We start from the raw sequence: 24,039 nt of genomic DNA on the forward strand, positions 1-24,039 counted from the left end.
TCTTTTTGCTGGGAAGGAGAGATGTCTGAGACATGAATTAGGGTGGGGAAAAGAGCCCACTAATGCATATTTATCTTTATTTATAAAGATAAGGTTTATTTATAAAGATAAGGTTCTCCACCCACCCTGGGACTAGAAGCATCTCTTTCCTTCTTCCTCGTTGTCTTCCCATATAGTGACTTTTACTGCAGAATATGCGGGGCTACAGATTCTGGAGATTACTGTCAATCAGGAGGAAACTGAAATCTGTTCCAGGCTCATGTTCAGTTGGTTTCTTACCCCTGTAAACAAGACAAACGATGCTGTGAGCTTTAAGAAGAGTTAGGACTACTGTGCTTCCATCTGTTACTACGGATAGAACAAGGTATCCTTACTCGTAACAAGTGGAGTTTTGACTCCCTTCCTTGCCTGCATCACGGGACATACATATTAGATTTCTGAGTAAAGTTTGTATGACTAAAGATGTGAGTTCCCTTGTTGTAGAGTTCAACGCATTAGGGCCAAACTGGCATTCCCCTGGCCTTCAATAACAGAGCTGACTACTGGGGCTTTTTCTGTGAATGGTAGCTATAGTTCAGAATGGCATCATGGATGTAATGCCATAGCACTTACTGGGTAAGTTAGGCATGCTTTAGAATGCCATCATACTGCCTGCTCCTTCGGAGCATAAAGCAATACTCATGTTTTCCCCAAAGAGAAATGGAAGCAAGGGATTAAACAACTTCTGACATGGGGGACAGCCAGCATGTGCCAGGAGTCTGAGAGAAGTCTCTCTTCCTTTCTATCTGAAGGAGGATATCCATTCAAATTCAAATGAAGCATTTACCTCAAAAACAGACATGCTCCTGTCACTCCTTGCAAGGTGGCTTTGTCTCCTTCCACAAGCAGCATCGCACCTTCCCGCAAGCCCTAATGTAGGTGGAAACATTTAACATTATTTTCAAGCTATTGGAAAGGCTAGAATGCTTGTCACAAGCAGGCCAGTCCTAGTGCAGCTTGCCATGACTATAAACAAGACTTTCTTGCTCACCTATTTCTAACAAAGATGCTAAGACAAAATTAGGTGAGTTATCTTGTTTTAGAAGGTGGTTTTCTTGTTTATTTTATTTTTCCCTCCTAAAGAAGAAGAAGCTATTAAGGAGAAAAGGAAAATGTGGGTTTTCCACAATTACTTCTGGTACCACTATTCTTAGATCCAGTCTGGGCCAAGCAACAGCCAGCTGGGTTTGTTAGAGCACAAACTTTATACTCCATGCTCAAGCACAGGGACAAGAACCCCAGAGGTCCCACTTCCCCAGATAATGAACATACTACTGAATGAGCAAATTCAGAAACCTACAGAGATTAAAACAAAATGTAAAGTTAAGAATATCTGCAAAAAGATTAAAGGGACGTATCTTACCATCTGCATGCACACCACCCCCAACATATGACTGGTGGCCAGTGACTGGAAAGATCAGAGCTGCCTAAAATACAGCATTTAGCAGTTGGACTCCAAGCATCTAATACGCAGAATGCATTTCATTTGTTCTGTTCTAACCCATTTTTTGCAAGTGAGCAAAATCCAAGGTTGAAGCTCTTGGCAAGAATATAACTAGCCTTCCATGCCACAGTTCTGTAAGGCTTGTCAGGCAGGGGAACCCACACTGAAAGCTAGCAAGAATGCATTTAAAATGTTTACCATGCTAGAGCCATGAGCTTCCTGACTGGGAACTACTACTCACCAGAACTGGAGGGGTGTTTGGTTCTTCATGATATTGACGAATTCTTTCCTCTCTGGTCTCCTGCAATGACGAGTGTAGATTTAGCTGCCCAGCCAGTAACACTTGGAGCTATCCAAGTGGCAGGACACTGAGCAATTTCATAACATTAAACAAAGCAGGCACTTCCCCTCAAGCAGAATGCTTTCATTAGACTAATGTATTGAAGGAAGTGGCAGGATTGGCTTTGATAGATATGTCTTTTACCCTTCATCACTAGCAGCAATTGCTGTAGGTTGATCAAACAGAACTCACACAATCCCAACCATGAAAAGCCTTAAAACTTACTTCTACTCAATTCATCCAGGTTTGGTTTTGGGTTTGTGTTTGGTTTGGGTTTTTTTTTTTTTTTTTGGGTTTTTTTTTTTTTTTAAATACTGTCTCTGTATGCTCACCCTCAGAACAAGAACACTGAAGAAGGTGGTGGAAGCAAATGCCTGAGATGCCACCTTCGTGAAAGAGGGCAATGAACCATGGATTTCCACTGATTAAATATCTGCTTGTTTGTCCTCAAGTAGTTATTACACTGAAGAATTTCCTTCTGTGAACAGCTCTGCTATGTTTCCTGAGGGTTTGCTGCTGAACTGAGCAATGGTAGTTAAAGAAATCCAGCCAGAAGGATTTGTTGGTGAGGAAACACAAGAACACAGCAGGGACTTGGTACAGCACAGAGCTTCCAGCCTCCTCTCGGAGAAATAGCGAAAGTTATTTATAGGGAAAAGACTGTGTGCTTATCTAGCGACAAGCTGACTAAATGAGTACCTACAACTTTATCTAAGTTCTAGAAGTGTACCTTGATCCTCCATCTCTTCAGTGTTCCCTAATTCTTAATACTTCCTCTACCTGTGAAGCAATTTTGATTACAAGGAGGAAAGTATTTGGGCTGTTAAAAGATGCACTGTAGAAACTGTTCCCTGAGGAATTAGCTGACAGGCTATTCCAAGAATGAGCTCCTCCATACAGTGGAGATACCAGTCTTTGTGCTTGATGGTTAAAGTGTTTTCTTTCAGCTATACTAGTACATGTGCTTGCTCAGTACTGGACATTACAGGGTGTGCTCTCTGCAGGGACACTAGTGCCTGGGTATCTTCTTACACAAGAAGGTTGCATGCAATCGCAAGGTCTCCCTGTTCTGATGGTTCCTTCAGACCTTTAGATATTTAAGCCTCTTAATGTCTAAGTTAGGTCTTCTCAAGCAGCAGGCAAGACACACTGTGGCAGGACTTTCAGAAATACAGTGTGTTGCATCTTAACGTTTCAAGTTTATCTTTCCCCCCATGCCCCTCCCTTTCCTCTCCCCAATTCCATGCCAGGTATGAAGCAACAGTATTTCAGACATTGCACAGCTTCTGTTTATGAAAAACACTTTGTTCCACCTCAGTAATACTGTTGCCAGCTCCTCTTCCCACTCAAAGAAAAGCTTTAGGAGGGAGTAAAATGTTACTGCCTCACTGGCATTTGCAACTCCTCTAGGGAGCAGCTGTTAGACATTCTATAGCTTTGTAAAGCTTCGCAAATGCATGCTATCATTACACCTCTGCACCCTGGCTACTGTGTTAGCTCTGGCATGTTTTACTTACACCCATGTGAGTGCTTTTAGCATCTGGGTCCAGGTAGTGGGGGTTAATATTAAAAGGAACTAAATCTAGGGCCTGCAGGGAAGGTGGATAAACAATTGGCATGTCATTGGTAGTATTGATGCTGACAGTAGCAACATTAGTTCCTGCACTGGATCCTATGTAAGGAATTCCATCCTGAAAGACAAAAGCAATGATTAATATGCAGTATCACAACTAGGAACTGCATTTTATAGCATCTTCTATCAATCTCAGAGACTCAGCAATCAGATCAGACTTTCTCACTCCTAACTTTACAGGTGAAAAGCAGAAGAACAAGAATTCAGGTTTTGAGGTGGGCAATAGTTTGTATATGTCATGGTTGTCAGAGAACTAGCTGTTGAATGTCCTGTACTCACAACTCTGTGACCTCATCACAGGAGAGAACTGGTAACATTGTCAGTGCATATATTGGACTTTGCTATTAAAAGAAGAGAGACTTCTCTGCATTGCAGTTACAGGAAATACCTGAACTAGCTTTTAACTAGCTTCTGAAGAGAGTAGACCATCTGAAGCTGAGTACAATGTTGCCACAGCATCAGCTTACCAGTACCAGGACCAGCCAGTTTAGCGCTAGTTTAGGTATTATGTACATAGTACTGTATACTATGCTGTACATGGACGGATTCCACACAAACATGCAAGTATATGTATAATGCTGAACAATTTGTAAAAATAAGCTATCTTGAGAGAACTGGTGCTAATATAACCAAATAGCTATCTGGACTTCACTGGGACTCAAACATTTTTAGGCATTGAATTTCTATATATAAAGACAGCCTAGCTAACCTTTCTTCTTGGCAGCTGGCCTTTTCAAACATACTACGCTTGCATAAATCTGTCTGAACTCGTTTGCAGTTCCACATTGCTGGGGGAACACCTTGCTTTTGTTCTCCATGGATGGTGTGTCTTTGCTGTGCCTTATGAGATTAACCAGCCAGAAAATGTTTGAGTCCCAGTGAAGTCTAGATAGCCAGAATGGGGCTGCTGATTGGAAGGGCTCAATGGCACTCATACAGCTCAATTCCACGTCAAAGAGGTACCCAAGGTAATTACACCACTTTCAATGTCAACAGGACATTATCTAAAAGGCATGTATGGATCCAACTCTATTGTCAGTTTATGAGCAGACAACCTGCAACCTGAACACATCTGTATCTATTAACAAGATACAAAGTGGACATTTCAAGCTGAAAAACAAGGTTTCTGGACAGAGATCAAATCCTGCACTGCTCTCCATTGGTATTTTAAGTTGGGGGGTTTACTTCTAAGGTACTACGCAGCATTGTACATCCCAAGGTCTTGCAGTCCCACATCTGGGAAACTGCCCTAGAAAGACAGATTGCTGACCTTAGTCTTTTCAGGCTTCAACGACTAGTGACAGCCTTATTTGGCCACAGATTTCAGTTCACCAGGTTGCATGAGGTGGCTCAATATTTGAAGCGTATTAAAAACAAAGATGTAGAATCAACTTGGATTTGTCTGAATAAAAGCTTATCCATGAGATCCTGCCATTCAGACTTGGCCCAAGTCCTGTGGTTTTTACCTCAAGAACTCTTTTCCTGATCTCCTGTATCAGACTGTTGTCATAGAGAGCTTTCAGGAGACGGAATGTGTTCCCACCTCCTGCAGAAAGAGAGTCCAGCTTATTTAACATGCTTTCACTACCAGTTTTAATTGAAGTCTTTACAAACTTGGCAGGCTCAATGATTTCTGTGCTCTATTCAAGGCATTATCCTGCTTTGAGCAGCAGAAAACCAGAAGCTTCAGAAGAATGGTCATTGGGCAGGCCACGGGCTTGTGCCCCGAGTCCTTCTTGTAATACTGATGCTGGGTGTTTGATAGTGAACTCTTCTAATACCCAGGAGCATGGTATTAGGATTACGCTCAGTTTGAGCACAGGAGCCCTGAGTCTTCTCAAACTTGATATAGTGATGATACAGCTGTGATGATCATGTTTTTAATGCTGAAGTACTCTTCAAATGAATAATTTGAAACCTACTGGAGATGACGTTCCGTTAATAAATCTCTCCTGCTTCCCTCCCCACCATGAAATGTAGGGTCTTACTCTTCCCAACTCAAGTACCGTTCTCTATAGTTTCTAATAATTGCTAGGCCCAGCTTTTTCATTGTTGTCTCTATAGTGCCAGCACTGAGCAGGACTAATCCAGTGCCCTATTTAAACCCTCATCAGGGAGCATGAAGTAAAACTTACCGATAAATATTGCCTCAGATTTCCTTACAGCTTCCACTGGATCACAGGATTCATGAATGCTGTCCAGCCCATAACCTTAAATGAAAAAGTATTTACCTTTGCCACTTCAGTTTGGCAGAGGAATGTGGCATATTCAGTCCCTTCCTGCCCCCACCCCCCTGACCGCAAGCCAAATGGCTTGCCAGACAACGAGGGAAATTTCAGAGAACTCTGTAACATGAAAGAGTATACATCCTACATTAGTGCAGGCTTCTGCATCCAGCTGTACCAAAGGAAATGTTTGCTTCATGGATATACATGCTCAGTGTCTAAGAGCAGAGCATTTCACTCAGCAGGTGCAGGCTGTGGCACAAAGTCCTGCTGAGCATTACCAGCTAACTAGAAAATAAAAGAAGGAAAAAGCTGTCAGTCTTCAGCTTGGCTGTGAGTCTGAACAGGATGTGCCATCATTGGTCTAGCATTACTAGTGCAAATATCTGATCTGAGGGGGTTTTTTTTGTAATGGTTAAAACGTCTGGCTTTGCCAGATTTGCCTTGCTGGGGTTCACTGAGTACAGGAAATGCCGGTAGAGCCCCAAGAACATGGACATTTGATAGCAGCAACATTTCTGCAAGACAAGGAGCAAAGTGCGCTGCCCAGGGAAGTGAGTAATGATTATTACTACAGTAACAGGTCCAAAGATATCCTGAACGGTGACAGATACTAGGTGGAGGTGTTGCTGTAGGCTGCTCTGGAAAGATCTTTGCTTGAAGCAAAGCTCAGTTGCTGTTGATCATGGAAATACCTGGCTAGTTGAAGTGCATTATAGTAACGGCCTTCACTTAACACCAGTAGCTGTGCAGCTTGAGCAGAAGTTTAAGATATATGGGAAGAAATGTTCCCCTGTGTGATTAAGGAGAATAAAAAGATGCCACTTAGTATTCAGGAACAAAAACTTCCTCCCTGCAGTGGTTGGAAGTGTTTGCAACAAGATTTCTTCCGGAGGCCTCTAAAGGAGCTACTTCTAGCTGGAAGTTAGCGAACAACTCCCTGCTGCCGTCGCTCCCATTGCTGAGCGTAGCTTGACAGCGTGCAGCTGAGCTAGCCGAACCCCTGTCCGCAGCACTGCCCCCCTTGGCACCCCAGTAAAACAGAGCTGCGGCGCGGCTGGCCCAGAGGCGTTGGCCGCCTCACGCCCTCTCACAGCAGCGGCTTGCGAGGGCCCGCCGGGCCGCCGCCCCCCAAGGCCAGCCCCTGCGGCGCGGCTGCCCCACGGCAAAGGCGACGTTTCCGCAGCGGCTGCCCCAGGGACTGGGCGCCCGGGGCGGGCCAGCCTTACCCAAGCTTTCAAACTTCTCCCTCGCGGTCCGGGCGTAGGCATCTCGGTCGTGCAGGGCGTAGGGAACGAACAGCACCCGCTTCACCTTCCTGGCAGGAGAGAGGGGAAAGGGCGCTTAGAGCCGCGGAGGCGGGGGACGGCCCGGGGCAGGCTCCCGCAGCCCCTGCGCAGCGCTTACTCCCCGAGGAAGCTCTTGATGTGCTGCTGGCAGTGGCCCAGGTACCCCCCTCCGTGCAGGGTGGAGTTGGAGACCAGCAACAGGCGCCGAGGGCCCCCCATGCCGCCCCGTGCCGTGCCAGCGGGCGGTGTGCGCCGCTCGGCCCGGCCCGGCCCGGCCCTGCCCTGCCCCGGCCCGGCCCGGCCCGGCCCGGCCCGCCCCTTCCTGCCCCGCCGGCGGGCCGCGGGGTGGGGCCGAGCCGCCGCCGCCGCCGACGCTCCCGCCGCCCCGGCCATGCTGGACTTCGCCATCTTTGCCGTCACTTTCCTGTTCATCCTGGTGGGCGCCGTGCTCTACCTCTACCCGGTAATGGCGGCGGCGGGGGTGGGGGCGCACGGCCCGGCCCGGTCCCCGGTGCCCGGTGCAGGCGGGCAGGGAGCGAGCGGCCCCGGGGCCGAGCCGCCACCACGCCCCGGGCGGCCCCGGCCCCTTCCCACGTCCCCTGGGCTCGGGCGGGGTTTCGCGGCCGCCCGGGCGGTGCCCCGGGGCCCGGGTCCTGCCGGGGACGTGGCTGAGGCCCGCGGGAGCGCTGGTTGCGCAGGGCGTTCCCGGCCGGCCCGGCCCGGCCCTCCCGAGCCAGCGGGGCGGCCCTGCCCGCACGCTTCGGCACACCTCATGTTTTACAAGAATTCCCGGCCGATCCGTCTAGGAAAGGCTTTAACTGCTCACCTCGCAGTTCTGCACGTGTGCAGATCTCCAGGGCAAAATCTGGGTGCAAGATCTACGTTGCGAACCTGACCTTTTAAATCTTTGCCCAGGGATCTTTCATCTAACCCGATGAATGGTCCTGGTTTAGCCAGTGGGGCCGGGCACACACTTACAGTTGATCGGCTTCATAAGCCCTTAGCAGGTTTGAGGCCTGAAGATGTGCCATACCCAGCTTTTAATGTTTGTAAATAGTGTGGCAGTATTGATGTGGAAAACCCAGCTCTCCTGCTGGAAAGCTGTGGGGCTTGTATAAAATCTAAGGAGGTTGATGCATTTCCTTTTGCTCTCTAGGCATCTAGGCAAGCATCAGGTATCCCTGGGCTGGCTCCAACTGATGAAAAGTAAGTGCTTTCTGTCTTCACATCAGTCAAATTCAGCCTTGCCAGTGGATGCTGTTCATGACCAAATGTCCTCATTGTGTTCCTCAGGGACGGCAACCTGCCAGATATTATTGCCAGCAGCAGTTTGCATGAGTTCCTGGTGAACCTTCATGAGAAATATGGCCCACTGGTCTCTTTCTGGTTTGGAAGGCGTCTTGTTGTCAGCCTTGGCTCAATTGATCTCCTGAAACAACATATTAATCCCAACCGGTTGTGTAAGTGTCCTTTGCTTTGTCTTTGATTCCATTTGTTCCTTCTGGCCTTGCTGGGCATCCTACATCAAAGGAAGGTGGGGTTTCATTCTAAGTAGAAAGAAAAGGAGACTTAGTTTGCAGCTGACATGGTGGTTCAGCTATGTCTTTGGTCCTGCCTATTAGACTTGAATATCGGTGATCAAGAGTTGCTGCTGTCCAGTGACCATCAAGAAATTAGTATGGTTGTGTCTCTTACCATTTCCCTACGGGCAAATGTTTATAGAAAGCATCGTGCTTGTTAGTCACTTGAAACAGCAAGGCAAAGATCCTGTAGCAAGTTGACATACATTTTAAAAGCAGCTCAAAATACAATTTAAGAGGTGGAAATTTGCTAAATTAAGCCTGAAAAGAACTGTGTGAGTTTGTGATAGCTCCCTTGTGTGGTTCAATGTGGAGATTTTTAAAGTGTTATTTGAAGAAGTTGTTTAACTTTTGTTTTTCTTTGGCATGTAGAATTTTGTGCCCAAAACGTCTAGTGATCTTCCAGACTTGGAAGCGGTCAGTGGTGCTGGTAGCTGAGTTAGTCCCTCTTAGTCCTGGGAGGATATTTTAATTTATGGTGGAAGTCTCTTAGGTGGGTGTTTTGCTTCCTAAGGTGATCACAGACAATAAGTTAACTCAGCTGATGTTTGGGTTTAACCTCTTGTTTTTCCAGTTTTCGTCTTACAGAGTTGAATGAGGTGCTAGTTGCACACTTCTGATACTGTAGACTGTCTTTAGGCACAGGCAGGTATCTCAGCATCCCTTTATGCTGGAGTGGTGATGGGTAAGCTTCTTGTACAGTTGCATGACAGACGCAGAAAAACTGGTGATGATCTGGGAAAGGAGTGGGAGTTAACGAAGATCAGCAAGACACAGTCGATTGCAGTGGCACTCCAGAAGGTGGAAACCCACCCTGAAAGATCTCAATGCACTCAAGTGTGTTTGCGGGAAATTGAGCAGGCAGTCACTTTCTCAAAGCTGAGAGAAGTGGTGACAGGCCCCTGAGCAGGCAAGTTCTCAGAAATGTACTGAATTTGGGAGTACCCAAATACTGGAGAAAAACAAATACAGTGCCTGGATTTCAGTGCAGGAAATGTGACCCAGGCAGTTACAGACTAGTCTGGTGTCCTGCTATGTGAAGGGCTAACCATATTTTTTAAGGATGGGGATGAATAGGAAATGCATGCCATACTTCTTTGATGATTAGACTTCTAGACAAGGAATGTGATAGAACTGTGTTTCTGTCAAGGTTTCAGTTCAGCACTTGCTTGGACATTGCTTGGGTCGTTGCTGGAGGTAATGGGATATGAGAAATGGAAGGGGGAGTGAGGCTGGATTGTGTTGGGAAAGAGAAATGCTGGGTTGGGGAGGTGAAATACTCCCACTTATGTTAGCAGCCTGCCCTAATGGTATCACGCTGGGACCCCTTGTCAACGCAGTGAAGCAGAGTGTTGGAGCAAAGAGATGGGTACCCCTGAGGGCTGGGGTAGCAGAAACAGGAAGGGGAGGAGCAAGAGCAGGCTGTATTGCCTGCAGGATGACATGGCCATGGAAAAAAAGAAAAGGGTGCATTGAGAGATGTATTTTCTGCAGAGAGAGGAAAGCATCTAGGCTATTGCACAAGATGAACAAGAGCCAGACCTGGAATCCTGTGTATGGCTCTGACCTCTGTACTCAGGCATGATTTTGAATAAAGCAAATGCAAAGAAAGGCTGCCAGTGATCTCAGAGGAGTGGGGAGCCTGTCGTACAGGAGGAGCCAGGGAAAGTGTGTTCAGCCCAGCAGAAGGAAGAGTTTATGGGGGAACCCTCGTAAAGGCAGCAGCAGCAGGCTTAAAGAGGGTTCTCATGATCTGTACTGAACTCAGACCTGAAAAAGTCACGCTGTTAGTTGTATAGTGCTTTCCTTTTAGCACTGATGCTTGTCAGAAGTGCTCAAACATTATTAGAGGTGAGGAATCGTACTGATTTTCCTGGAGCTTTGATATATAAACAACACGTAGTAGCTGAGTGGCAGTAACAAAACAGTTCCTGTACCATTTCCTGGTGAGTGGGAATAGGTGTTGTGGTAGCTCTCAGCTACCAGCTGGCTCTGGGCAGCTTGCAGTTTTGTTGGGGACCTGGCTTTGCCTGTATCTTTTCTATGCACACAGTGCTGTGGGGCAGGAGACAGCCCACTGTGGACTGGGTTATAGCCAACTCCTGGCTCTCCAGCCCCACATGAAAACTCTTGCCATGTGACGACTCCTCGGTCTGCTGGGGTACCTGAGGCCAGAGCTGCTCTTCATAGATGCCTGCTTGTTGGTTTCCCAGTTTGAGGTGTAGGGTTTGGCTCCAAGTAGCACAGAGAGGTTCCTCTCGTCTCACATGTGTGTCACAGGTATGGCCAAACTTCTTGGGCGGGGGGGCGGAGAGAGAGAGAGAGAGAGGTGCTGATAGTGCATCTCTCATGAGAGCCTTAAGCTGGACTAATTGCATTCATAGTTATTAACAGGTTCCCAATGCCAGGAGACTTTTTCCTCATGCTTAAAGCAATGTTTGAAGTTGGTATATTTTCATGGCCTCTTAAAGCTTGGTTGAGATTAATTTGCAAGGAGAATTCAAAGGAAGTAAAACTTTGCTGCTGATACTGGTGATTCCCATGAGAGGCTCTGGGGAAGCAGTCCAGGCCTGCGAAGGGTGTGGATGTGAAGAGGGTGGACTAGTTCAGGATTGCTAGGAGCAGTGGGTTTAGAGACCCCCTTGGAAAACTCCTCTGAGTAAATGTCGCCTTTTGGGTTGGGACAACGCACCTGAAGCTGGAGATGGAGCTATGTGTTCTGGCCTGTTTGGGCAGGACAGCTTCATTGCTGTTCTGTGTGCATTTGTAGTGTGCAGCTTCAGATGACCTTTCCATCGCTGATGTTCAGTTCTACTTGGCATCTGTCTCGACTATCCAGAGTTAGATCTTTTCTCCATATTTACTTAAAATGGTGTCCAGGACAGCACTCTGGTTCTTGGGATGAGGGAGATTTCCTTGTAAGTGGAAGGAACAGTCGAAATTTTTATATGCTTCACTAAGAGGAATGAAAATGTAACCCTAGAGATGTTTTCAAGACAAGGACAACGGAAGAAGTCCATGGAAATTCTGGCAGGACAGAGCTCTGCCTCTGAGAGGCGGTTTGTTCCTTGTGGAGTCACTAGCCTCCCGTAGCTGTGGAGAAATAGCCATTTCCCAAATACTGCAAAGCAGGGCCAGCCCTCAGCAAAGGGCAGCCTGAGGTCTGCAGTCCTGAGTTCACAACAGTGAGTGTATCAGTGGCATGGGACTGCCAGTTTGCACTAGGGACAGGGGAGAAAAAAATGGAGCCCGTGGTTGATCCAGCAGTTTTCTTACATATGCGCCAGGAGAACTTTGCAGCTTCTGCAGGTGATGGTGCTAAGCATCCTCTGGCCTCTCCAAATGCCTCTGCTTGCCAGATTTGCTGTGTGGGCTTTACCACCAGCCATGTGTCTTTCTGGCTACCCCAGCACTGTGCCTAGCTCTGCCAGGGCCAGTCAGCAGGGAATCGTGGCATGAATAGCAGCAGCCACACCATGGCAAAGTACCTTGGAGGAGGAATTGTCAGCAGCAGTTAGAGTCACATAACAGCCTGCTCCACATGGAGAGCCGCAGGTACCATCTGCTGTGCCAAAAAACACACGCACATACTCCTTGTCATTCAAAGTGGGAAAGAGGGTGAGATGCAGAGCTTAAAAACATTGGAAGGGAAATTATGTGAGGGAAAAGCATTTAGGAAAGTTTACCATATTTATGTCTCTGGCCTCATTAGCTGCTTTTGTGTCATTAGGTAGTAAGTCCTCTGCAGGTGGGAATTGTCTCTTCTTGTATGTTTGTCCAGTAGCATAATGAGGCCCTGATCTGTGCTGGGAATCCTAGATACATCCACAGTGGGTAGAGTCATATGTGTCTAGCCCAGCCTTGATGTTTTCTGATGCCTCAGAGGTTTCACTCTCCTTCTGGGAGAAATAACAGACTGTGATAGACAGTGAAAATATCCCTCTTGAAAACACCCTGATTGCTGCTTCCAATTAGTTTCTTAAAGATTCTGCCAGTTCTGCAAGACCAACAGAAAAGTTTAAAGAAAGGGAAAAGCATATGCCATGCTTTATTGCACAGTTTTGCATTGACACCTAATATACTTTAGCAAATGTATTAAGTAGAGGCCCCTGGTGGTGAAATTCAGAGTTAAAAATCTAACTGAAGTGAGCCATGGATATGGAAGATGGAGGATATGTGGTTTTGTCTAGTTTGTACACTGTGTCTGTATGGAAGGAAGATGGTTTGAAGTAGAAAGCATTCTGTATCTTAGTGGGGTGCTGTTTTCTGTAAGAGCTTCTCCGCTGGAGGCAGCCCTGACTGAGAGAGGTAGGTGTTAGTTTGGGAAGAGCTCATCAGCAGGGAACTTCAGTGCGTGCAAGAGAAATTATGCAGGAGCAGTAGGGTGTCAAATGAGGTTTGCTGGAGCTGTGAAGCAAGGTAAGGAGTGCAGAGAGCAACCTCTGGCTAAGTCTCTCATGTGAGCTGATACGGCTTGAGTGCACAGCCATGGTCAGGGCAGGAGGGCACACCGGATGTCAAGGGGGAATGTGGTAGAGGGGCTGCAGATAAGGCTGGAGGAGAAGGGGAAGGAGCATGCCACGTTCACTGTTGTCACCAAGTCAACGGCACAACCGGCTGGGAGCTGGCAAACTGGGAACAAGCTTCCAAGGCGTTATCACTAAAGAGTCACTTGGTAGAGCCAGCAGGCAACCTCTGCAGGGGGAGCTGATCACAGGATGGTACTCTGCCACAGAGAAGAGACCTTATGAGGTCCCAGCCCACACTGAGCGAGAGAAGCTCAACACCCCAAAGAGACTGTTCTTGGGGGAAGGAGCCTTGCCTTGCTCACTGCCCAGAAGCAGCAGTGCCCAATCAAAGAGATTGCTGTTTTCATCATCCCTGTGTGGTGTGACTGCCTGACTTTCAAATGGTGTTTCCTTTATTTGCTTTCAGTGGATCCCTTTGAGACAATGCTGAAGTCCCTCTTGAGGTACCAGTCCAGCCTGAATGGGGATACAGGAGAGAGCCACATGAGGAGAAAGCTGTATGAAAATGGTGTGACCAAGTCCTTGCAAAGTAACTTTGCTCTCATCCAGAAGGTGTGTAACTGCCTTTGTACAGCAGAGAAGCCCTGTGTGGCTCACAGGGGAAAGTTTAGTAAGAACGATCACTCGGATAAACGAGCTGCATTCAAATTAGTGCTGGAACTATAAGCATCTGAGACAGTGAACAGCCTCTGCCTGTTCAAGCACAGTGTGAATATTTGGTTTCTCTTAGCTCCAGTGGGTTAGGAGGAAGGGCTGAGCTTGGTGACTTTTTATGCCAAGATACCAGATGCAGTTAAAGATACTGGAACATCTGGATTCTAGATTTATTTCCCAGGACAGGAGGGAAGAACAAGGAACCAGCTTCCTCTTTGGGACCACAAACAGGTGAAGAACTGTTCTGTTGACTCAGTCCAGCAGCCAGAATATGATCTGTTTTCCCAGTCTGGAGCTACTAGTATTAAAGATTTTAAGGTTTCTTTTGTGACAGAGGGAACAAGAGAGGAGGACAGGGCTGCCTTGTTGGGGGAAGACCTTGGGAAGAGGCAGAAGATTTGAGGCTAAAATGTTAATGTTTAAGTTAATAATGGAAGGAAACCCTGGAAACAGTGTAGCTTCATGCCACAGCCGTGAAAGTGTGGTCTGCCTTAGGAACTGGGTGGGAATGTCTCCAGGGTATGTTTGGTAAATAGGCTGCTGATATTACTGCCAACTAATGGTTCCTTCCCTCTCAAGCTGTCAGAAGAGTTGCTAGCCAAATGGCTCTCCCTCCCTGAGGCACAACACGTGCCACTCTGCCAGCACATGCTGGGCTTTGCCATGAAGTCTGTCACGCAGACAGCTATGGGCAGCAGCTTTGAAGATGACCGGGAAGTCATCCGATTCCGCAGGCACCATGATGCAGTAAGTGTCACGAAGAGCCAGGAAATCTCCTATTATATTTTTCCATGCCAACAGCACACAGCTTGTGTCTGTATACAGTTTAGTACGAGCTACTGCTGAGACTTTAACATTAAGCTAACCTTAAGCTTAAGAGCTTGAGGGCTCTGCCTCAATTGTCCCACGCTGACACTATCAGAAAGATCCCACTGCTGATCCTGCTGTCATTAGTCTAAGGTGTTTCTAAAGGATCTGTGGGGATCGGGAACCCAGATCCGATGGCAGTTGAGAGGTGTTTGGTACCTAAGTCAGTTAAACTCTGCTGGGAATGCCAGTGGAACTTCTCCTTTTCAAAGATCTTCTGAAGGCTCTGTGACATTGTGGAGAAAGGAAAATCTGAGAAGGTCCCAAGCTGTGTCCATACCTGGGGATGTTAAATCTGCTGGTGATAGGGTGGGAAAGAAACAGTTCCATCTCCCATTCAAGATTCCCATGTCTTTTCCCATATAGTTGTGATTACAGTTGTTTCATTTCAACTCAATTTCAGCTATCATAGGCACAGTATCTGGAATGGGATATTGTGTCCTAAAGAGGAGACCAGTTCTGTATTCACAGGAAGTCTTCATTTTATTTGGTTGTCGTGGTTTAGCCCCAGCCAGCAACTAAGCACCATGCAGCCGCTCGCTCACTCCCCCTACCCCAATGGGATGGGGGAGAGAATCAGAGGAGTAAGAGTGAGAAACACTCCTGGGTTGAGATAAGAACAGTTTAATAATTGAAATAAAGTAAAATAGTAATGCTAATAGTAACAGTATAATAATGATAATAATAATAATGATACACGAAGCAAGTGATGCACAATGCAATTGCTCACCACCCGCCGACCGATACCCAGACAGTTCCCGAGCAGCGATCGCTGCTCCCTGGCCAACCCCCCCCAGTTTATATATTGAGCATGATGTCATATGGTATGGAATAGCCCTTTGGTCAGTTTGGATCAACTATTCTGGCTGTGCCCCCTCCCAGTTTCTTGTGTACCTGGCAGAGCATGGGAAGCTGAAAAGTCCTTGACTAGCATAAGCAGTACTCAGCAACAACTAAAAACATCAGCGTGTTATCAACATTCTTCTCCTACTAAATCCAAAACACAGCACTATGCCTGCTACTAGGAAGAAAATTAACTCTATCCCAGCCGAAACCAGGACATTGGTGTTTTCATTTTCCTGAATAGGGAAGAATAGAAGAGTCCCAGCAGTCTCAGCCTGTGGCAAGTGATGGTGCTCTTCTCTCTGTCCTTCTTTCAGATCTGGTCAGAGATTGGGAAAGGTTTCTTGGATGGGTCCCTTGACAAAAACATGACTAGGAAGAAGCTCTACGAAGATGGTAGGTTCCTCCAAAATCACAGTCTTCCTCCCACTCTGATTGATACTTAGAGTTAGCTAACGTATGGAAGCACTTAATTTGCCCAGCTGTCTTGGCTTTTCTGCAGAGTTGGTCATCATGCCATAAGCTACCAGGTGTATCCTCCTTACTCTCACGTAAGATCATTGTTTTGGAGTTGAGTGACAAGCCTGCCATTGTGCAAGAAGTTTGTAGGACTAGAATTCTAGTTCCAGGTCTAGTTCTAGGGTCTGTCCAGTCTGGAGGCTGATAGAGGATCCTGGGAAGTATCTTGTGCTTGCTCCCTTCCTGTTCTGTTCCCTACTGTCCACTTTTGACCTCTCTTGGAGGTAGGCAACTGTGCTAGGTGGAGACAGATGGAGCCACTTGGTTTGGCCTGTATGGTCATTGCTATAATGCACCATCTGGTGAATGCGCTGCCAGTCACTCACTCGCAGGCTAGAAGACGCAAGTACAGAGGTGCTGCTTTGCTTCCACGTGATAGCCTCTGATGTGCTGTTACAAGGTAACATGATTTTCAGGTCTGTTATGGCAGTGCTTTTATTTCTCATATGTTTCACAGTAAGTTATTTTAGTTTTTGGTTGTCCTGTCTTTTTTATTGTTAATAGTTAAAGCCTTTCAGTATTGATTGATAAGATGTTAAACAAAAGTGGCTTGTATCTAGAACTAAGGATTTGCTTGTAAATCCTCCAAACCTAGTGTTTCCTTCTTTATGTTGCTGGTTCTGTGGGTTTCAGAAACTGAGGACAACTACTGCACCACTAAAATGGGCTTTTCCCACGGGCACTTGTTCAGGACTGTTCCTGAGTTGTAGTAGGATGATGCATTAGGACACAATTTCACAAAATCCAGATAGTGAGGCTTGGTGTTTAAGTGTTGCTGGCCTTCCTATGTGGAGAGGAGGGAGGAAGGGTAGTTCTAAGATGAAGGGGCTGAATTGGGCCTTGCTAAATCGAGTTTCAGATCCAACTGCTGCTCCATGTTTCCTGCATAGTCTTTGAGTAGGTCATTTAAATCAGACAGCCAATGGCATGTAGGTCCCTAACTCCCCCCCCCAGTTCCCATAACAGCCACCAGGAGTTAGGCACCCAAATATCTTCAGATGTGTGGACTCTTTGTGCTAAAACCCTCCCATGTTTTCCCCACCTTCCTATCTCTGTCTGCAGACTCTTTAGCACAGAGCCATCCTCTTGCACCATGCTTGTAGAACCCCTAGCAAAAGGGAGACCATCAGTGGCTGGAGATGCTGTAACACTTCAGTAATTATAACTCTACAGGCCACGCAACTAGTGTTATCTGGCTCAAACATTTTTTATGGGGGCTGATTAAACACATTCTCTGATGGTTCAACACTAACTGTTATTTGACTTCCCCTTACGTGATTTTGGCTCATAGAGTACATGTCTCAGTTATACCTGTAAGGGTGGCTTTTTGTAGGCAACCTGTCTTATTTGGTTCCTACATTTTCAACTAAATTGGAGATACCGCCTTCCAAATTGACAGTAACATGTAACAGAGGCTGCTTCTGTAAGTGAGCCCAGCAGGGACAGCTGGTCTGAAAATCTGCTTGGGGAGATGGATTTGCTTCTCTGCAGCACTCAGGATGACCAGGTTTTAAAATAAACATTTCTTTTTGCTTCCAAAGCTCTGATGGAGATGGAATCCACCTTAAGGAAAGTTACAAAAGAACGCCGAGGCAGATCGTTCAACAGGCATGTTTTTATAGACACCTTGCTGCAGGGGAGCCTGAGTGACCAGCAGGTCTGTGCAGCTGTTACGTCATTACACAGTAACAGACTTTTGCTATTACAAGCTCATTACGTTGTAGCTTTTGACTAATTTAAGTTTTTGCATATTAGGTCAGATTCCTTACTAAAGCAGGTTTCCCATTCTTTTTCCATTCCTACAATGCTTAATTGCATTAGACTTTGGTAGCTTTCCTTGCCGCTGCTTTGTTGCTATTTTTATAAACCAGAAGTATATTAGTATTAAGCATGTCTCGTGCCATTCCAGTGGAAGTTCTGTAGAGAGTACAGTCTCTGTCTTCTAGATGTATTTCCTGCTCTCTGCACTAAAGGCATTTCATGCACTTGAATGGAGAATGTGCCACGTCTTATCTTTACAGTCTTATGAAATTCGTTCTCTGAAGTGTATTTTATTTCCTAGATTCTGGAAGATACAATGATTTTCTCCTTGGCAGGATGCATAATCACTGCTAACTGTAAGTACAGATTGTAGGTAACTTTCCATCCTTACACTCAGCTGTCTAAAACTGTGTGTGATGACATGAGGCTAATAAAAACTTATATTAATCATTCTGTTTCTCCTGAGCTACAGATGTATAGGAGAAGCTAATTTTATAGCGGACTCTCAACACAGCCTCACAGCTACTGAGCTGAAACTGAGCTGTGTTTGACACCCTTCCCGGTCTTTTGGTGAACCTTAGAATTTCTTCCCATTGCTTTTTGCTTGCACTCTAACCCCAGCCAAATGATGCTAAATTTGATGAAAAAGTACCAAAAGGCGTAAGCCACAAAGATTATGTTGTAAAATAGGTTCTGGCACATGGGAAGGAAATTAGAGCAGAGTGCTGGAATCTGACTGGCTGCTTTGAATTTCTGAAGGATAGCTGTGTTCCATGTAAAGGAGCTACTGTGGGATTTGTGCAAAGATTATGGGGAAAAAAAAAAACCAAAACCAAATAAAAACACGAATTGAAGCTGTGTAAAATCTCTTTATGATAGGGGGATGATTATCAGGCCCTGTATCTCAGCCAGTGGGGCTAGGACTCCAAAGAAAACCTCCCAGGTGCAGCTGGGTGTTAAAGAATGTGGAAAGTAAGTTTGGCAACTATGGTAATACTCTCCCCAGAGAATATCCTCTCCAAGTACTCCACAAAGACTGTCATTTTAAGGGGCTTGACTCCTCAGGGACTCCAGATAGTTCTCATGAATAGACAGTTTGGAGTGGTAGAAGCATTTCCTTGTAGCTTTAGGGAAACTGCATCCTACACACTTATTTCTTATGCAGGGTTTCTTTTTCACTCTGCTATTGAAGATATCTCTTGAGTACCTCACAAAATAGATGTACGGGAGACAAGTGCTGGGTAACCTGCTGCAGAGAGCTGTACTGTTCTTGTCGCTCCCTGTCAGGAACCCCAGCCATTGGCTGTCTGGAGCACTCACCTGAGATGTGTTGGGGAAGCCCCCTAAGTAAGGGAATTTTCTGACGCTTTAGACAAACCAGCCTTTCATTTGCATGGTTGGTCTAATAACCCCAGTTCCCCAGGGTTTGCTGGGCTGTGTAGTCCCTTCCCCAGAGCTGTGAAGCTGAATGGCTCAGTTTCCTGCACAGCTCCCTGAGCTCCTCATAGCATTGGAAAGAGAATTTTAGCTTGCAGGGTCTCTTGTTACACAGGAGTTCAGCCTCTACTTCTCCCACTGAATACAGAATGAGTACAGCCTGCTGTGAACAGAGGTCACCCTTTTCTGGGTCAAAAAGTAATGTTGCAAATACAGGAAGTAAGAAAACTGAATGCAGTTTGTAAAGGATTGAATTTTCTGGGTCCAGTCTTGTCTTGATTTCTTCCGCAGTGTGTACCTGGGCAGTCTATTTCCTGACAACCTCAGAAGATATTCAGCAGAATCTCTACAAGGAAATGGACCGCGTTCTGGGGAAGGGACCAATTACACATGAAAAAATCGAGCAGCTCAGGTGGGTCGCATGAAAGGAACTGCAGAGGAAGGTTATCTCATGTGGTGGGGACAGGGGCTTCATGTGCTGAAGCCTGATGTCCGGCCTATATTGGGCCAGGAGAAGGCGTCCAAAAGCTACTCCCTTTTTTTTTCTGGAAGTGATCAAACCACAGGATGACTTGCAGCACAGAGAGAATCTGCTGTAAGGCTCCAGACATAGGGACAAAGCTGCTGTCTTCAGGGTGTCTGTATGAAACCGTTCAGGTTCATCGGCAGAGGAGAGCACAGAATCAGTGCCCTGGCTGCCAGGACAAAATTTGTTTGCTTACTGTCTTGTTTGGTTTCTGTCCTAGTTTTCCAAAAGTAGAGGTAATCAGTCATTTTAATGGTTGGATTTGTTAGACATATTTAGAGAGAAAGCATGGAATAATCTTCTTTTCAAAGGGCCACAGAACTAGAATGATGATGGGTCAACAGTGTGCCTTTATTTTTCGTGCATCTGGGTGCATTTTGTATTGGGACTAGTGATAGAGTTTCAGTAAGGGAGTACTGAGTATGTGGTTTTCTTGCTACTTCTTGTATGGGTGAGAGGTCCAGGAAAAGGGCTGGTGTGTTTATGATTTTTAGCAGGGTTAGTTTGGTTTAAAATCTGAAAACAATGTGGTGAAAAGAGATTTTGATAACCTTCCCTAAAAGCTGATAATGAGATTTAATGCTTCTTGCAAAGGTGCTGGGACTCCTTGCCAGAAAAAAAATGAAGTGCCTCAGTGTGGCTTGAGACAGCTCCAGGAGCAGACTGTGACCCTAAATGCAGCAGGTGACTCAGCTCTCCTTGCTGCCACAAGGATGTGGACGAGCTTCTCTCTGGGAGGGTTGAACTAACCAAGTCTTACTGGTTGCAGATACTGTCGCCAAGTCCTGTGTGAGACAGTGCGAACAGCAAAGCTTACTCCCATTGCTGCACAGCTGCAGGAGCTGGAGGGCAGAGTCGACCAACATACTATCCCCAAAGAGGTAGGGCAGTACGGAGAGCACTAGGCTGCTCTCCTTCCCTGAAGGGGAATTTGCTGTTTCCTCTTCTTCCCGCGGAGGGGTGAGGCAGGAAGACCATTTCTTCTGACGCCGTTGAACCTGAGCAGCTGCTCTGTCATCTGAAAGTACAGTTTAGCTCAAAGTTTGCCCTGCAGTTCCTCTGTGGGAGAAGCTCTGGGAATTCATGTGCTCTTGCTGAGGAGATTTGCTTCCAGTTCTGGATCCACCAGGGATGGATCATCTGTTGAAGGGGCTTATGGGCTCAGTTGTGCATAAAAGAGCATGATTTCAGGCCTGATCATATCGCGCATATTTCCCACACAGAGTGGTACCTTCCACTGCAGAGAATAAAGTAGTCCATACATACATGTCAGCAAGAGTAGAGGAATGGGATCAGACCCTCTCTAATGACCAGCAGTTGCAGCATGGGCCTTAGAAGTTAAAATTCTAACATCTGTGCATGGATTATGGAAATCTGTAGATGAATATAGCGTATTATCTTTTTAATCCACCTAATAAATCTGAGTAGTCTACTGAATAATCATCATCCAGCAGGGCTGTCCAGAGGTGTCTTTAACTGTGCATTTCTTTCTGCTCTGACATACATCTCCTACTTTTCTTTGCAGACACTTGTGCTTTATGCTCTTGGTGTGATGCTGCAGGATAGTTCATCATGGCCATCACCATACAAGTATGTAGAATTGAGACTTTTATTGCAACTAATTTCTTTCCTTTTTTTAATTAAAATTCTTTAGATCTTACAGCACAGCCTGTTTGGCTGCAGGGCCTGCCTTAAGCAGATTTTGGAGATGAAATGGAGTCTGTAAGAAAATCAGTTTTTGAAGGTCTTGGTTTGTTTGTCTCGATGGGTAGAATTTTGGAGCAATTCAAGTCATGATCGTCCCATGCTCCAGTCTGCATGTGTGTATGTGTTAGAGTTTAATAACATTTTTTTTTTGCGCATGCACACACACACACACACGCACGCATGCCACTTGCCTGGCAAATGCTGGTAAATTCTTTTTAAGGTTTTCTGTGAGAAAGAAACAGTGATTTGAATGGCTTTGGAATCACTGCTTGTCATCATGAAACAATGATGCAAGGGAGGAAATGTCAGTGTAAAGTTTTGGTTTTTCAGGGGGAAGGAAAATACTACCTCATTACTTCTCTCTGTGAAAACAAAACTGGATCCAGGCCAGTATTTCGGAGTTAAACAAAAAAAATTGCTGTAACTTCCTGTGGCCTCCAGGTGGCAAATGTTGACATGTGTCTGACTTACTTCACTTGGGTTGGGAAAAAAATGCGGGTCGGCTATTCTAGACAGAGAGAACAGACAGCTGAGATTTAGGAGGAAGAATAGAGCCTTTAGAACAGCACTTGTCCTCTCCTGCAAATGTAGTCCTTACAAAAGGGTCAGGCGTTGATGCACTGATCTACGAGCATCTTGGCAGGGATTGCCCACTAGGATAGGACATGCACTGTGTTTAGGAAGGGTTTGTTGAGGCCTCGTGGGAGGGACAGTGAGGACGGCTATGAACACAGTGTGTTTATTCCAAGGACAAGGATGTTGTGGTTGAGGTTTAGCCTGACGTAGATATGTATTTCTGTGACGGAGATAGGAGATCAGCTCTTTGTGATCCTTTCACCTACCTACTGTACAAAAACACCATGCGTGGCTGTTTGCCCTCCCTATTTTTTTGCTAGGCAGCTGCATTTTCTTTCCTATTACAACATCTGTAGTTTGCCACTTCAGTTCAGGGGGAGTGTAAGTTTGATGCTGCTTTTACTGAGGGTCAGCACCCACATGCCTTTTCACCATGGTAGAAGCAGCGTTTGGATGTTTAGGCAGGGAGCCAAAGGCTTGCAGTATCAGCAGAAATATTTAGCAGAAAATGAAAGAGAACTGCCTTCCATCCATCAAATTTCCTGGGTTGTTTTTTTTTTTTTTTTATATTTAAATTGAATGATATTTTATTAGTCTCTCTGTGGTTAGTCGATTATGGGAATCCTGTTTTAACTCATGCCAGCCCTGGATAATAGTTTTCTCACAGCCTCCGCCATCCTAATGCTGGAAACCACTTTTTGCACTTGAATGAGTCACCAGCTTCCCTCCCCCAGCACATACACATACACATACACACACCAGCTGCTTGAAGAGAAGGGTGAGGGGCAAGGAGAAAAGGGAAATATTTTTGGAAGTGAGAGAGGAAGGGACACAGGGCGGGGGAGAGAGAGAGGGAGACAAATCAGATCGTGTGTGCCCTGGAGGGGAACAGAGGGCAGGTAGCAGCATCAGCTCAGCTGTGTACTCAAGCTAAATACCCACTGCTGAGAGGTAATGCATATTAGTTCCAGCCTTGTGTCACACTAACTCAGTTCATCAGCATTTTGACCAAGCTGGGACACAGCTAACCAGCTGGGAATGGGAACATAGATGGAGTGGGTGCACAATTGCCATCATATATCTGTGTGGAATTACCCGGCATGATTTAGAGAAAGTGAGATTCCGTATTTTGTTGCCAGTTTCTTGCTTGTGTGTGTGCGCACATGTGTCCAGGGAAAGGATCCTGTGCCTGCACAGAAAGCCTCAGTGTATTTTGTCTTTCATAGGTTTGACCCAGAGAGATTCACTGAGGAATCTGCCATGAAAAACCTCTCCTTGTTGGGTTTTTCAGGAAGCCAGGCGTGCCCAGAGTTGAGGTGAGCATAGGGAAGGAGGTCTTTGTGTATCTCTGTGGCAGACAGGAGAGAAGGTGCTTTCAGCCTCTTCCTGTTATTGCTGAGACAATCTGTCCAAGCTGGCAGTTATCCTTTGGTAGATTTACATTGTAGCAAGGTTTTTATTCTTTTTTCCTGCCTCTTCCCTCAGGTTTGCCTATATGGTGGCTACAGTTCTGCTGAGTGTCCTGGTAAGGAAACTGTATCTCCACCCAGTGAAAGGACAAGTCATGGAGACCAAATATGAGCTGGTAACCTCACCAAAGGAGGAGGCCTGGATAACTGTGTCTAAAAGAAGCTAAGAGCAAGCAAAATGAGGGGCTAAAAGTGCCAGCAGTGAAGTTCTGAGCAAGGGTCTTAGGGGGAATCATGCTGGCGCCACACTGACTCAGCCAAGGAAATTTACATCCAGATTTTGTTACCTTCCACATTCTTAACCACATACCTCTCTTGGGTACTTTTTCTAACTCAACTAGTCATATTAAAGTAGATTTAATCTGTATGCCTTTTTTACATTTGCTTTTGGACCTCTGGCCAAACCATTGCAAAGGAAGCAGCAAAACCTTGCAGTGGTGTATGTATAAACTGTTGGGTGCCAGCTACTCAAGATCATCCCTCTGGTTATCCAGCCCCTTTCCAAAAGCAGCCAGAGCTGGATAAGAGTGCCTCTCTTGCCCAGTAGAATGCTTCTTCGTGGATCCTGGCTAGATAAGACCTCGGAGACACCAGGACAAAA

The 24,039-nt window shown here is 46.1% G+C and overlaps 2 protein-coding genes across 3 annotated transcripts; one reads left to right on the plus strand and one right to left on the minus strand.

The window, feature by feature from the left end:
• Positions 1–202: 202 nt before the first annotated feature.
• LOC104025184 (alpha-aspartyl dipeptidase) lies at positions 203–7,402 on the minus strand. Its single transcript, XM_075710481.1, is given in 10 exon segments — positions 203–281; positions 827–909; positions 1,725–1,784; positions 3,341–3,514; positions 4,923–5,002; positions 5,592–5,666; positions 6,911–6,999; positions 7,089–7,193; positions 7,234–7,354; positions 7,357–7,402. Coding segments are annotated over 10 exon segments (912 nt in total).
• On the plus strand, positions 7,362–24,039 carry CYP20A1 (cytochrome P450 family 20 subfamily A member 1). 2 transcript variants are annotated; one of them, XM_075710479.1, is made up of 13 exons: positions 7,362–7,433; positions 8,127–8,176; positions 8,264–8,430; positions 13,486–13,631; positions 14,313–14,484; positions 15,729–15,839; positions 17,504–17,619; positions 18,025–18,079; positions 19,452–19,572; positions 20,456–20,567; positions 21,212–21,276; positions 23,196–23,285; positions 23,455–24,039. In XM_075710479.1, exons 1-13 carry the CDS (start codon positions 7,362–7,364, stop codon positions 23,603–23,605), a joined length of 1,428 nt encoding a protein of 475 aa, XP_075566594.1. In that variant the 3' UTR covers positions 23,606–24,039. The 2 variants fall into 2 exon arrangements, with proteins under 2 accessions (XP_075566594.1, XP_075566595.1); XM_075710480.1 differs by having other exon boundaries at positions 14,313–14,480; positions 15,761–15,839.

Source organism: Pelecanus crispus, chromosome 5 (assembly GCF_030463565.1).
Source record: "Pelecanus crispus isolate bPelCri1 chromosome 5, bPelCri1.pri, whole genome shotgun sequence".
In the NCBI taxonomy this organism is placed as follows: domain Eukaryota; kingdom Metazoa; phylum Chordata; class Aves; order Pelecaniformes; family Pelecanidae; genus Pelecanus; species Pelecanus crispus.